This window comes from Delphinapterus leucas, chromosome 7 (genome assembly GCF_059928025.1).
Source record: "Delphinapterus leucas isolate spDelLeu-1000000601 "Yukka" chromosome 7, BTC_Dleu_Yukka2, whole genome shotgun sequence".
NCBI classification, from domain to species: Eukaryota; Metazoa; Chordata; class Mammalia; order Artiodactyla; family Monodontidae; genus Delphinapterus; species Delphinapterus leucas.
In genome coordinates this window covers 49,072,035-49,087,763 of record NC_143135.1, presented here as the reverse complement: position 1 = coordinate 49,087,763, position 15,729 = coordinate 49,072,035, and the positions used below count along the sequence as shown (strand labels likewise).

Genomic DNA, 15,729 nt, shown 5'->3' with positions numbered 1-15,729 from the left:
CATTTTCCTCAATGATTTTTGTTATTGATGATATTTCTTGAAATGCTTGGTAATATTTGATTGGGTGTGATTGCATAATAGACATTGTATGTGAAAAACTGCAGAAGTTATAGCTACTGTTCTTTCTCCAAAAATGCAGATCTTGCAGTGATTTACCATTTCTCAAAGATATATAAGCAGATGTACACAACCTTAACAGGAAAGGTAAAGAATGCTAGAGCAGGAATGGAACCTTACACACCTTGGGAAGAAATGAGAGAATCAAACCCCATTCAGAAGATTCAAGACTGCAAGTATCCCTTTGATGTCAATTCCACCTGTGAGGAGAGCATCTTCAACAGAATTGTGGAAGATCTGTGTGCCAGAGAGCAGGAGGCCTGTCAGACTGTGCACTTGATCAGTGTGGACACGGATGACACCCTGGAGGACACCACCCTTGGAGCTTTGATCATCTGTGAGCTCTGCCAACACCTCCAGCATGTTGATGACCTAGAAGACCATCTGGCCCAGCTGCTCCTGGCAGTGGAGGGGAAAACTGGAAGGAGCTTTCTTCACATGGTCTGCTTCTACTGAAGATCTTGGGCTTCTTCAGCCATCAGAACTTGTGCCTGGAACTTTGAACTAGCCTGTATTTTCTGTGAGAGGTGTCTTTAATGCTCTTTCCATTAAAATATCTTTGTACGATTTTTTTCAGGTACACCTACCCAGGGAAGAAAATGGATGGGAAAAGTGTTTTCTGGAAATTGGAACATGGACTACCAGTAGTCATAAAATCCCTTCCTATGTGGAGACGATGCTCAAGGTACTTACCTTGGAAGAGACAATTCAGGGATCACATCACTCTGCAATGAAGTTACCATCCAGGAACTCCATTTTCCAGATGAGCAAATTATGGCTGATCCTCCCAGTCTCCTCCCTTCACCTCTGTCCAAATTATACAGCACTATTTTGTGAACTGGCCTTCAAGGATTGGCTTAGCTTAGTGCTTCTCAATGCCTTTGAAACGTGATCCTCCCCTTGGGTCATGATTATAATTTAGGCTCTGAGACCTTAATTCTCTCCTTTAAAAATTTTATTTTATCTTTTTACACTATTCTTTACTATTTAATTGAAGTATAGTTGATATACAATATTACATTAGTAATATTGTATATCAATATACAAAAGGGGTACAGCAAGGTAATTCAAAATTTTATAGATTATACTCCATTTAAAGTTATTACAAGATAATGTCTGTATTTCCCTGTGCTGTACAATATATCCTTGTTGCTTATCTATTTTATACCTAGTAGTTTGTGCCTCTTTATATATATATATATATTTATATTAATATATATATTTAATTGAAGTATAGTTGACTTACGATGTTGTGTTAGTTTCAGTTGTACAGCACAGTGATTCAGGTGTATATAAGTGTATATATATGTACACATACATATATATACACACATATATATACATATATATATTCTTCCTCACATTCTTTTCCCTTATAGGTTATTACAAAATTATGAGAATAGTTCCCTGTGCTATACAGTAGGTCTCTTTTTTTTTTTTTTTTTGGCGGTAAGCAGGCCTCTCACTGCTGTGGTGTCTCCCGTTGACGGGCCCAGCCGCTCCATGGCATGTGGGATCCTCCCAGACTGGGGCACGAACCCGTGTCCCCTGCATCGGCAGGCAGACTCTCAACCACTGCGCCACCAGGGAAGCCCTCTCTTCTATTCTTGAAACAGTGCTTTTTACAACTTCCCAGGGACTTCCAAGGTCCAGTCAAGTTGCAGAAACCTCTGCCTCGAGGCAGGTGCTCTTAAGCCTTGGTGTAATACACAATCATATGAGTGTTTCTAAAAAAGACAGATCTATGGGCTCCACTCCCAGAGATACTGATTGGGTGATCTGGGGTCAAAATTTGCATTACCACATTCCCAATTGATGTTGACGCTTCTGGTTTGGGGATTCCACTATGAGACTGAGTGTAAAAGACATCAGAAACCTTTGTGTGTAAAAGACATCAGTGGAGGCCACTGGAGTCTTTCGAGAATTATCATGAATTTAAGAAAATCAAAAGGAGGATGTGTGGTGTTCTTGTAACTCCTGAAACACTATCAGCAGGGATGTTTTCCAGAAGTCACTTTTTACACTGGTGAATCATTTTATGATTTTATGGACAAAACTATGTGTGCCTTCCTCTGATTTAACACAGTTACATTTGTAGAGTATCAATTGTATGAAAGAAATACGCAAAAACACTTTTAATTTTACATATAACTGAATTAAGTGTAAGCATGGAAATTTCAAACACATTTTCCACATGCGTGTTCGCAGGTCACTGGAGTGGTCAGTGACAAGCTTGGGAATAGTCTAGGTATTTTGTCTAATATCAATAGTAGTCCCATACACAGGTGAACAAACAGGGCTAACTAGAGATTTCAAAACGCTCCCAGTGGGTAACCATACCTTTGCAAAGAATTAGATTTTCAGTTCATTTAATCACCTGATTGTTCTGATGACTGGATTGAGTTCTCTGGTCAGAGCCCACTATCCAAACCCAGTCAATCAGGAGTTAACCCAATCAATCAATCAATCAATCAATCAAGAGTTCTCCAGGCACCAAGGGTGGGTGGTGACTTAATATAAGCCTGGTGTCTGTTCTTTGACAGTACACTAGTTGGAAGAGCTGGATGGAGGCAGTCTTCTCCCTGGCTTCAGAGTCCCCTCAATCTCCAGCCGTCTGGCTGGAGTCCCAAGTGGCGACCACCATGCCCTCCTCCTCGCTCTGGGTGGCTATGGTCTGTATGAGTAACATGAACAGGAGTGTGGAAGCCCACAGCATCCTCATGAAGAAAGGGTTCAGTGTCAAATCTTTTGGAGCCGGATCCTGTGTGAGGCTCCCAGGACCCACAGGCAACCTCTATGTCCTTTGCTCAGTCAACTGTGCAAACTAACAAAAGGAATGGAACTATAAATGACTATTTCAGTATAGAATGGTCCGACAGAGCCATACTTGAAGACATGGGGGAGCTGGTGGAGGCCACTTCAGTCCCTGGAGAATCATCATGAATTCAAGAAAATCAATAGGAGGATGTGTAGTGTTCTTGTAACTCCTGAAACACTGTCAGCAGGGATGTTTTCCAGGAGTCACTTTTTACACTGGTGAATCATTTTATTACTTTATGGGCAAAACTATAGGAATCCTCCTGAGATTTGACACAATTACACTTCTAGAGTATCAGCTGATGAAAGGAATATGAAACAACCCTTGTAATTTTATGTAAAATTGACTGAAGTGTGAGCTTGGAAGTTTCAAACACGTTTTTCACAGGCATGTTCTCAAGTCACTGCAGGGGCTGGTGACAAGTTTTGGAGGAGTCTAGGTAATTTGCCTAATATCAATCGTAGCCCCATCCACAGGTGCACCAACAGGCCTAAGTGGAGATTTCAAGACACACCCACGGGGTAAGCATACCCTTGTGGAGATTTAGACGTTCAGGTGATTTAACGACTGGATGCTTCTGATGACTGGATTGGGTTCTCTGGTCAGAGCCCACTATCCAAACCCAATCACTCAAGAGCTAAGCCAATCATCAATCAAGAATTCTCCTCCCACTGTGGGGAGGTGACTCCATATAAACCCGGTTTCCGTTGTTTGACACTAACACAGGTTGGGAGAGCTGGACCCAGCCGGTCATCCTTCTGGCTTCAGAGTTCCCTCGGCCCCTGAAGTCCACTCATCTGGCTGGGAGTCCCAAGGAGCTGCCATCATGCCCTCCTCTCCACTCAGGGTGGCTGTGGTCTGTATGAGTAACATGAACAGGAGCATGGAAGCCCACAGCATTCTCATGAAGAAAGGGTTCAATGTCAAGTCTTTTGGAGTCGGATCCTGTGTGAGGCTCCCAGGACGTGCAGGTAACCTCCCCGTGGTTTATGATTTTTCCACCACGTATGAGCAAATGAGCAAGGACCTTCTCCGCAAAGATGGAGAACGCTATAGAAGCAATGGTGTCTTACACATCTTGGGAAGAAATGAGAGAATCAAGCCTCACCCGGAAAGATTTCAAGAGTGCAGGGATCCCTTTGATGTCATCTTCACATGTCAGGAGGCCGTCTATGACAGGGTGGTGGCAGATCTGTGCACCCGAGAGCAGGAGACCTGTCAGCCTGTTCACGTGATCAACGTGGACATAGACGACACCCTGGAGGACGCCACTCTTGGATCTCTGATCATCTGTGAGCTCTGCCAAGGTCTCCAGCAGACAGATGACATGGAAAGCAGTCTGGCTGAGCTTCTCCTGGCAGCAGAGGGGAAAACAGGAAGGAGCTTTCTGCACACGGTCTGCTTCTACTGAAGATCTTGGCTGGTTTGAACTCCTTCCTCGGTAAGAACTTGTGCCTGGACTTTTGGGCTAGTTGGTATTTTCTGTAAGAAGCGTATTCAAAACTCTTTCTGCTAAAGGACATGTGTATGATTTTTTTTTCAGAGACACCCCAGCCAGGGAAGGAAGTGGAGAAAAGCATTTTATGGGAAATGGAACATGGACTACCACTGGGCATAAAACCCTTCCAACACTGGGGACAGCATTCGAGGTACTTTCCTTGGAAGAGACAATTCAGTGCTCACATTGTTCCGTGAGGAAGTGAACATCCAGGAACTCCACTTCCAGATGAGCAAACCATGGCCGATCCTCCGAGTCTCCCCCCTTCACCTTCTTCACATTATATGGCACCAGTTTGTGTACTAGTCTTCAAGGGTTGGCTTAAAGAAGTATTTCTCAATTCTTCTGAAACATGGTCCTCCCCTCTGGTCTTGATTATAGTTTGAGCCCGAGATCTTGCTCTTCGCCGTGTGTTAGAATGTTTCAGGTCTGGGTCACTGACGCTAATAAAAAAAATTTCACGCTGTATGTAAGTTCTCAGTACATTTTCATTTATGCCTGGTTTTTCCTACAATGACTTTTCTCTTACGAACATCCTGCTTCCCTTGTGCTCTTGAAGCCCTGCTTGGAATGAATTCCCAGGGACTTCCAAGGTACAGCCAAAGCTCAGGACCCTCTGCTTTGAGACAGCTGCTCTCATGCTTTGGTGCACATCACAATCACCTGAAGGGCTTCGTACATCCCAGATCTCCAGGCTCGACTCCCAGAGTTTCTGATTTGGTGGTCTGGGATCCAAATTTGCCTTTGTCTCACATTCCAGGTTGATGTTAAGGCCCTGGGTCTTGGATTCACGCTTTGAGAAGACCGAGTGCATTTACTGAGGTAGGACTCTTTGCAGTGTGACAATCACTATAATTGACAGAGGCACAGGGACATAAAATCTGTGGCTTTCTAAATGGATGTTCATCCTGTACCATTTTGAAGTGACAGGACTGTCTCTCCTTCCTGTTTGGTGTCCCGTTCATGAGTTTTACCTCTATGACCTTTGCTCAGTCAACTGTGCAAAGTAACAAAAGGAATGGAGCTAAAAATGACTATTTCAGTATAGAATGGTCTGACAGAGCCGTACTTGAAGACATGGGAGAGCCGGTGGAGGCTGCTCCAGTCCCTGGAGAATCATCATGAATTCAAGAAAATCAATAGGAGGATGTGTAGTGTTCTTGTAACTCCTGAAACACTGTCAGCAGGGATGTTTTCCAGGAGTCACTTTTTACACTGGTGAATCATTTTATTACTTTATGGGCAAAACTATAGGAATCCTCCTGAGATTTGACACAATTACACTTCTAGAGTATCAGCTGATGAAAGGAATATGAAACAACCCTTGTAATTTTATGTAAAATTGACTGAAGTGTGAGCTTGGAAGTTTCAAACACGTTTTTCACAGGCATGTTCTCAAGTCACTGCAGGGGCTGGTGACAAGTTTTGGAGGAGTCTAGGTAATTTGCCTAATATCAATCGTAGCCCCATCCACAGGTGCACCAACAGGCCTAAGTGGAGATTTCAAGACACACCCACGGGGTAAGCATACCCTTGTGGAGATTTAGACGTTCAGGTGATTTAACGACTGGATGCTTCTGATGACTGGATTGGGTTCTCTGGTCAGAGCCCACTATCCAAACCCAATCGAGAGCTAAGCCAATCATCAATCAAGAATTCTCCCACTGTGGGGAGGTGACTCCATGTAAACCCGGTTTCTGTTCTTTGACACTAACACAGGTTGGGAGAGCTGGACCCAGCCGGTCATCCTCCTGGCTTCAGAGTTCCCTCGGCCCCTGAAGTCCACTCGTCTGGCTGGGAGTCCCAAGGAGCCGCCATAATGCCCTCCTCTCCGCTCAGGGTGGCTGTGGTCTGTATGAGTAACATAAACAGGAGCATGGAAGCCCACAGCATCCTCAGGAAGAAAAGTTTCAGTGTCAGGTCTTTTGGAATGGGATCCCTCGTAAAGTTCCCAAGACTGGTGCCCAAGGAACCAGTGGCTTATGACTTTTCAACTTCATGTAATATGATGCACAAGGACCTTTCCTTTAAAGACTGAAAATACTACAAAGGGAATGGAGTCTTACACATCTTGAAAAGAAATGACAGAATCAAGCCTCACCCAGAAAGATTTCAAGAGTGCAGAGATCCCTTCGACGTCATCTTCACCTGTGCGGAGAGAGTCTATAACAGGGTTGTGGCAGATATGTGTGCCAGAGATCAGGAGACCTGGCAGCCTGTGCACGTGATCAACGTGGACATAGAGGACACCCTGGAATTAGCCACCCTTGGATCTCTGATCATCTGTGAGCTCTGCCAAGGTCTCCAGCAGGCGGAAGACATGGAAGGCAGTCTGGCTGAGTTGCTCCAGGCAGAGAAGGAGAAAACAGGAGGGAACTTTCTTCACACAGTCTGCTTCTACTGAAGATCTTGGCTGATTTCAGCTCCTTTGCAGATAAGAACTTGTGCCTGGACTTTTGGGCTAGTGGTATCTTCTGTGAGAAGTGTCCTCAAAGCCCTTTCCACTAAAGGCTGTCTCTATGAATTTTTTCAAGTACCCTTTTTTTCAACCCAGGGAAGGAAGTGGAGGAGAATATATTTCATGGGAAACGGAACATGGACTGCCAGTCGGCATCCAAAGCCTTCCAATTTGAGGGACACTGGTGTGGGTACTTGACTCAGAAGAAAGAATTCATGCCTCTCTCTCGCTTTGTCACAGCCCACCCTTCCCCCTCCCCATATCCTCAAGTCCGTTCTCTAGTAGGTCTGTGTCTTTATTCCTGTCTTACCCCTAGGCTCTTCATGACATTTTTTTCCTTAAATTCCATATATATGTGTTAGGATATGGTATTTGTCTTTCTCTTTCTGACTTACTTCACTCTGTATGACAGACTCTAGGTCTATCCACCTCATTACAAATAGCTCAATTTCGTTTCCTTTTATGGCTAATATTCCATTGTATATATGTGCCACATCTTCTTTATCCATTCATCTGAAGATGGGCACTTAGGTTGTTTCCATCTCTGGGCTATTGTAAATAGAGCTGCAATGAACATTTTGGTACATGACTCTTTTTGAATTATGGTTTTCTCAGGGTATATGCCCAGTGGTGCGACTGCTGGGTCATATGGTAGTTCTATTTGTAGTTTTTTAAGGAACCTCCATACTGTTCTCCATAGTGGCTGTACCAATTCACATTCCCACCAGCAGTGCAAGAGTGTTCCCTTTTCTCCACACCCTCTGCAGCATTTATTGTTTCTACATTTTTTGATGATGGCCATTCTGACTGGTGTGAGATGATGTCTCATTGTAGTTTTGATTTGCATTTCTCTAATGAGAGGCATGGACATATATACACTACCAAACGTAAGGTAGATAGCTAGTGGGAAGCAGCCGCATAGCACAGGGAGGTCAGCTCGGTGCTTTGTGACTGCCTGGAAGGGTGGGATAGGGAGTGTAGGAGGGAGGGAGATGCAAGAGGGAAGAGATATGGGAACATATGTATAACTGATTCACTTTGTTATAAAGCAGAAACTAACACACCATTGTAAAGCAATTATACCCCAATAAAGATGTTAAAAAAAAAAAAAAGAAGAAAGATTTCAGTGCTCACGTGGCTCTGCAAGGAAGTTAACCTTAAGGACTCCGTTTTCCCGATGAACAAACCACGGCTTATAATCGAGTGCTGGACAAGTGATGTGATGAAGGATGCTCTGGAAAAAAAAAACCATTGTGTATTCCATCCATTTATATCAATTTCCTTTTGCCCTTTTGGCGAGGTGTATGTTAATATTTTTTTTGTGTGAGATAAAATTATATTAAATGTTTGAACTTTGAAATATTTTTATTTTTAGATTGTATGTCTTTTACTAATGCCAACTGTATTAGAAACTCAGGGTAGATAATGGGTGGCATTTATTACTAAAATCCTGGTATGATCTGTTTAATTAAATAGCTCATTAAATGAAATAAAACCTCTAATTTAAAGATAATGTGTCTTTTCATTTGTGGTAGGGGATGCATATTACAAATGGATCCCCTTGGCTTCTTATTGTTCAAGCTATTTGAATTCCATGGAGAAAAGCATTCTTTCCTAAGGAGAATTTTCTTTATGCTTAAAACATTCATCATTTTGAGTTTTGTGCTCCTCTGAAAGTGGATCCTTACTATTGGGAAGTAAAACACTCTTGGTTCTAATCAGCAGTGGCACCAAGTCCTGTGTGACATGCAGGAGAAAATAAAGGAGAGGTAGTTGGGTTGGTTGAATTAGGTTACTTGCTATGTCACAAAGTAGATGTCGACTTTCTTTACAGAGTGTAGGCACATTGGAGCAAGGTTGGACCTGTTGGGACTAGCTTGTACAGTAATTCCTGAGGATAAGAGTGGACCCAGTTGTAGGGTGGTGGCTCTGGAGAGGTGGAGTAGATATGGGACCAGAGAGATATTGGAGTTGAAATTACAGGACTTGCTGAAGAGCAGAGAGAGGGAGGAATTTAGAAGCACTCTCAATTTTCTGGTTTTCACCATAGGTGACCAGGTGCACGTACATTCATGTGGCAGTGCTGTGGTAGGGCAGTGAGGGTTTCTTTCCCGGTAGATTCAGTACCCTTTATGATCATTCTCTCCTCTGATGGTTGGTAGAGGGTCAGGATAGGTGCCAGGAGGGGATAATCCATTGAGGCTATCATTTCATGTGATGGGAACCCAAATTGAAGTAGATTTTTAGGTAGTTTTGGGTGTTCTAAGGATAGAAATGTTTTGTCCAGTTGGTATTATTTTTGCTGGAAAATCCATTTTGAAGAAAATTTAATATGTTGCTAATTGAGTTCCTATCTGTTTGGGCAAGTCAAGGAAAATATGACACATGAGTAAAATGTTGCAGGTGCCAAAATGGAGTGATTACAGTGATGAATTACAAAATATAAAGTGTATATAAAATAGATAACTAATAAGGACCTACTCTATAGCACAAGGAACTCTTTTCAACTCTGTAATGAGCTATATGGGAAAAGAATCTAAAAAAGAATGGATTTATATATATATAACTGATTCACTTTGTTGTACAGTAGAAACTAATACAACATTGTAAATCAACTATATAGTCCAATAAAAATTAAAAATAATATATTTACTTAAAAAAACAAAATATAAAGTGTATGTGAATAAGTGAAAAGGAATGGGACTGGATTAAATAGATGGTGGAACATTGTTTGTCTAAGAGTCCTTATAGGCCATAAACATATAAAAGAGATTGGAAAGTTAGAACTTTAATGTCGATGAATTTACTGTTTCAATTTTGATCTAGTGGTAGAGTTCTTGATGGAACTGTAGAAGTTGGTGTCTCTTGTAGAGTTAGAAAAATGCAGTTGAGGAACTTCCCAGGTAGCCCAGTGGTTGGGACTTCACCTTCCAAGGTAGGGGGTGGGGGTTCGATCCCTGGTCAGGGAGCTAAGATCCCACATGCCTTGCAGGAAAAAAGCCAAAAAATAAAACAGAAGCAAGATTGTAACCAATTCAGTAAAGACTTTTAAAAAAATTGTCCACATCACAAAAATCTTTAAAAAAAAAGATGAAGTTGAGGAAGACGCCAAAACCCTGAACATTGTTGGCATTAAGTGGGTAAACTTTTGGTTGCTGGAGTTGCTAAGAATGAGAGCAGAAGGTGAGTTAAAGGTCACCTGGGAGGCTGCCTGGGCCCATGTTTCCTCCCGAACCCGTGCAGCACCGGAGACAGATTAGAAGGGGTGATTGGAACCCAGAGATCATTTACGTGGAACTGTAGATGTTACCCACAGTGTTTAGCCAGGACTGCAAACTGCTGGCTATCTTCGGGTCTTACTCGTGGCGAGTGCAGTCCCAGGATGCTGAATCCTGATCTTCATCATTGGACAGTCCTTTTACCAGTATCTTAGGATGCTCTTCATTGTGGCAAGTTCTTTCCAGCTTCAGATCCATCAAAATTGAGTCAGAATTTGGACCAGAAAGCTGCTAAATTCTCTGTGGTTCTCCGGGTGCTACATTAAAAAAATCATTGGGTGGGGAGGATGGGGCTAGATCAGGTGTTAGTTAAATATGGTGGGAGAATAGTTGCCATGTGGTCTGAACACCACTGGTGTTGGTAGTTTTGCTAAATGGAGGGGAAGTTATGCTTGTAAGTTGTAATTGTAGCTAACAGTAATATCGTTCTGTCTAACCATGAGGAATGGGAAATAAAGATTTAGATGTGCTGCTGGAAATACAGCAGTTTCTTGAGTAGACAGACATGGTTCCAGTTAAGACACAGAGGCAAATGGAATATTTAGAAGGTTGCTGAAGATGAAATGGCAGCATTTAGATGCAAATTGCTGTAAGATATGAATATACATGTAACTAGAAAAGTTAGGTATGCCAAGGATGGCTTTGTGACTGTGACTGGGCACATGGACACAGCTGCAGGTGTGTCTGATCAAGTTTTATTTCTTAACCTGGGTGATGTTTGCTTTATAAGAATTTGTTAGGCCATTCATTTGTTTTGTTTTGTTTTCTGTATTTGTGTGTTTACAATAACAATTTTAAAAAGTCCAAAAACGACAGAAATACTTTATAATTCAAGAAACAATAACGTCACAATATAAGTGTGTCAGTAGCTTCATTTGTAATTATTTTATTTCAGTTCCCTCACTTCCCAAGTCCAATCTACCCTGATGTTGCTTCTTGATTATATATTCACCTTCTGACTGTTGTTCCTACTTTCACTTCACTGTAAATCCACTGGGCAGAGGATATAATACTTCCACCTCACTCCATTGGCCAAAGCAAGTCATGAGGCCATTACAGATGCAAGGGAGTGGATAATAGACTGTAGCTCATGATGGAGGAGTTGTCTTGTGTGGACAGCAGAGGGAAGAATTATTGCCATCCATCTGTGCTGATAGCCCCACTCGACACACAATCAGATTGACAAATGTTCAATGACTTGACAATATAGTCTACAGGCAAGTCTGTGAGGAAAAAGTTACTTTCATACATTGCTGTTAGTAATGAAAGAAGTGTACCCTCTCAAAGGGAATCTATCCACATAGGACAAAACTACAAATGTATTTACCCCTTGACCAAGGTAACCCTACTTGTGGAAATAGACCATCAGATCTTTCAATAGAATTATCCAACTGGAGAAGAGACAGAAAATACAGAAAAATCAAGAGACTTTCAAATACTGATGCAACAATGTCAAAAGGTCTAACATATATGTTGTTGTTGGGATGTCGAAATGAAATGAGAGAAGGGGACAGAAAAATGTTTTGTAAGAAATAATTGCTGAATATATCCAAATGTGGTAAAAACAATAAATTTACAGATCCAAAAATCTCTGAGAACTTCAAGGACTTTAAAAACAAAGAGAGCTATGAAGCTACCTCTACAGATCAAACTGAAAATTAAGATAAAGTGAACAATCTTGAATGCAATTAAAGAAGTTAGTTAGGCAAATGAAATAGAGACATGTCTAAGGCATCAAGACTCACACGTCTCCTACTGACTGCTAAGCTCGTACAATTCTATACCCTTAGACAACAGAGGTAAACATCAGTATTCATGACTCTGGAATTTGAAACTCATGTGAATTTCATTAATTGTTTTCATGAAGAATAAAACTTTAAAAACCATGAGTCCATATTAATTGTAAGTATTTATATTCCTGTTGCATTACAATAGGCCTAAAGCAAGGCTGGTTTACATGGTAGATGATTTATGTGTCAGATTATCTGGAGATGAAAAAGAGAGAAAAGGAGCAGGAGGAAGTGAGGAAGATGTGAAGTGGTCTTAGAGACCCAGCCCATTTAGGAAGAAGGTGAGGCTCTTGGAGACAGTTCTGTCCCTGGAGCCCTGGTGTAAGTGCTTTCCCTCAAGGGCTCTAGTGACAGAGGATAAACAGCCCAAATCCTGCAACAAGGTAAATTTCATCTCCAATTGAACGGCTGTTCCTGAAGACCAAGTCTAAGGCTGATAAATTAATTATACACCTGCAGATGGGGTTGGTTCAAGGATGAAGGTAAGTGCTGGGCAGGTGTTATGTCCCAGACAGACCAGAGGGTACAGGACACTTGGAGGCTGTTAATATGTGTGGAATGATAGTGACCAGAGACACAAATCTGGTTGGTTCTAGCAGAAGTGGAGGGTGAGTCTGGGGAGGGAGGTGAGAATACATGGTCTATCTGATGTTCCTGAAAGTTAGTAAATAGAGTCATCATCCAAAAAATAACTGGTGCCCAATAAGTGGACCGGGCATTAGAAGATGGAGATACTGACTTAGACTGCAGATATGTCTTGGCAAATATGAGAGGAGCCCTGAGAATGTCTGGGATCTGTGCTGGGGTTCTTAAAGCAGGGTGTGGAAAGAGGAGACCTCCAGGCCCTCTTAGGCAGATGTGAGAAGAAAACATGAGACAGGAGACATTTGAAAGGGGATTTCTAGGATGAACATGTATTACACCAAAGTCGCTCTATCAGGAGACCAAACAGGCAAATACCCCTGAGTTCCCTGGCTTCCATTTTTCAGTGAAACCCCCCCCCCAAAACAAACAGCACTTCCCTTTTACTCCTTTTCTCCAAACACACACCCATCCTCAGCTTCTATCATCTCCTCCCTTCTCAAGCCCCTCTCTGTGTTGAATTATGTCTTTCTGGCTTTTTCCTTCTCACAGAGCAGCCCTATACTCTCCAGAGACAGTTCACTGTATCAAGGCCAGTGACTAGACTCTCTTGACCAGTAATTGTAATTGTAGAACAGTTTCTTCCATCACTGGGAGGATGGTTATAGGAGCTGATTTTCCTCCGCTCAAAGAAGAAAGAGAGGCACCAAGAGAGGTAACCTGGGATGGAAGATAAACTATTAATGAGCCTAAGACATAACTTATACTGAGATAGATATTCTGAGATACCCGTCAACAGAAAGACTCAACATTTATCTCCAATATTCTAAAACCACCTGCTTAAAGTTTGCTTCACTCTCAAACTTAAGCCCCTAGGATCCTGGAAGTTTCCCATTTTTTTCTGCATCTGGATTAATGAATGAATGAATGTACACTAAGACCCAAATGACAATATTTCTGCCTGCAGAAAAATCTTCCAATGTCATCCCCATCCCCTTCCAGCACTAATGCCTTATTTTCCAATTTCAGTCATTTCTAAACGTAGTTCCTAAGATGTGAGCATGAGCAGTGTGTCACCTCAGGCACTCAGGCCCTGTCAGTGTTATTCCTTAACCTTTGTCTACTGAATCCCTTCACAAGTGTGCAAATTGTATGTGGTGAATTCAGAGAGATTTTAAATCTCATTTCCATCAGTTAGGCTAAATCTGCCTGTATGACCCCACACGCTGCTTTCTTCAGTATTCCCTGTGCATAGCCGCCTGGATCTGAATGAACACTGTTCATAAATGGTATACTTCAATTTGAATACCTACGTTTTCCATATTACTTCGTTCTCTTTTCATTCTCTTTATGATAAACCATCCACCACAAGGTGAAGTTCAAGTTTATATTCAAGGAACCTCTTGTTACAGCCTTCACAGGTACATATAATGATTTCCTTTGAATATTCATAAGCCTCTGTTGGTAGGAGAAATATATACAATGATATGTTTTGTTTGCTTATCTGGAGATATGCATAACTTTTAATTAGACTGTCACTCATTGAAGCAGAGAACATACCCTATTGACTTTTTATGTTTCTTATTATTTGCATGTTTAAAGAAGATGGAGAGTGTGAGATATGCCAAAAGAATATTCCAGGAAAGTCTGGATTTTTCATCTCTGTGAGTATGAGGTGATGTCTCTGGTGGTCTCCATGGGTATGTTTCCTTAAACCACACTGGTGTCAGTCACACAGTCTTCCACTTGCTGGGCATCCCTGGCCTAGAGGACCAGCACATGTGGATTTCCATCCCTTTCTTCTTTTCGTACGTCATTGCCCTATCTGGGAACAGCCTTCTTATATTCATTATTGTGACAAAGCACAGCCCCCATGAACCCATGTACCTCTTCCATGCATGCTGGCTGGGGCAGACTTTGTCCTCTCCATATGTGTAGTACCTCAGGCCTTGGCCATCTTCTGGTTCTGTGCTGGGGACATCTCCTTGAATCGCTGCATCACACATTTCTTCATTACACACAGCACTTTCATGTCTGAGTCAGGGACCTTGCTGGTGTGGCATTTGACTGCTACATTGCCATATGCTTCTACCCACTACCCACTTCTTACACACACACTGGTTGGGAAAATTGGTGTTACCATCTTTCTGAGAAGTTATTGTATGATTTTCCCCATGATATTTCTTCTGAAAAGACTGACTTTATGCCAAAGTAATATAATTCCAGACACCTGTTGTGAACACATTGGCTTGGCCAAATATGCTTGTAATGACATACGAGTAAACATGTGGTATGAACTCTTTGTTATAATGTCAACAGTGGTCTTAGATGTCCTATTAATTTTCGTTTCCTACACGCTTATTCTCCATGCTGTCTTCCACGTGCCTTCCCAAGATGCTTGTCACAAGGCTCTCAACATGTGTGGCTCTCATGTCTGCATCATCATCCTCTTTTATGGGCCTGCGATCATCACAACACTCACTCAGCAGTTTGGAAGCCAGGTTCCAACTCATATCCACATCTTGTTGGATAATGTGTGCATTCTGGCTCCACCTATGCTGAATCCCATCACTTATGGGATCAAGATCGAGCAAATTCGAGAGCAGGTAGCTCACATATTTTTTCCAATGCAGAAATAACTTTGGAGGAGGAAGAGTGTTTTCAACATCTCTAGCTATCCATGATGTGAACTATGGAACTGGTGGATATAAATGCTAGTGGTAAACTAACACACTAGGTAATAATTTAGTGAATTGTTTCTGTAGAATGTTCACCAGGTAGGTACTGAACTTCCAGTTTCTACTGTCAAAGCAGTACAGTGAGCAATGTCGTGTTTGACTGAGTAAGCTCCATCCTGCACAGAGTATGTGGCTAGAAATAGGACTTCCCAAAGTCTTACATCTTACATATCACTAACCTGATCGTTGGTAATAGAAGAAATGAGAACAATGCTCTGGTTTCACATTTTTTTCAATTATTCGTCACTGAGTTTCTCATCCTTTGAGACATCTTGTGACATCCCTGAACTATCACATATAAACCTGCATTCCTTTATGTCTTTCTAGGTAGCTAAGCGATTTTCTTAGAATCAGTGATTCTTAGGGTTTCAGGTATTTTTATTACACTATAATTTATATCCTATCACATATATGTCAGAGTACAGGAATGTAAATGAATTGCTTGAATCA

At 41.8% G+C, this 15,729-nt stretch overlaps 2 protein-coding genes and 2 pseudogenes across 2 annotated transcripts in view; all 4 read left to right on the top strand.

Moving 5' to 3' along the window:
- The window catches only part of LOC111171352 (RNA polymerase II subunit A C-terminal domain phosphatase SSU72 like protein 3-like), a 56,314-nt gene extending 50,973 nt beyond the window's left edge, over positions 1-5,341 (top strand). Inside the window, exons 2-3 of the mRNA XM_089915250.1 lie at positions 140-4,376; positions 4,479-5,341. Coding sequence (XP_089771376.1) covers positions 3,762-4,346 — 585 coding nt within the window. The 5' untranslated portion in view covers positions 140-3,761 and the 3' untranslated portion in view covers positions 4,347-4,376; positions 4,479-5,341. The remainder of the gene's footprint in view (positions 1-139; positions 4,377-4,478) is intronic.
- Positions 226-573, top strand: LOC149748728 (RNA polymerase II subunit A C-terminal domain phosphatase SSU72 like protein 3 pseudogene; annotated as a pseudogene).
- Position 5,342: 1 nt separating the features above from the next.
- LOC111171399 (RNA polymerase II subunit A C-terminal domain phosphatase SSU72 like protein 3 pseudogene) lies at positions 5,343-7,312 on the top strand (annotated as a pseudogene).
- A 6,904-nt stretch (positions 7,313-14,216) lies between these two features.
- OR52B4 (olfactory receptor family 52 subfamily B member 4) lies at positions 14,217-15,180 on the top strand. The gene is given in 3 exon segments (XM_030761435.2): positions 14,217-14,244; positions 14,247-14,432; positions 14,435-15,180. Coding segments are annotated over 3 exon segments (957 nt in total). The 5' UTR covers positions 14,217-14,219.
- Positions 15,181-15,729: the final 549 nt, after the last annotated feature.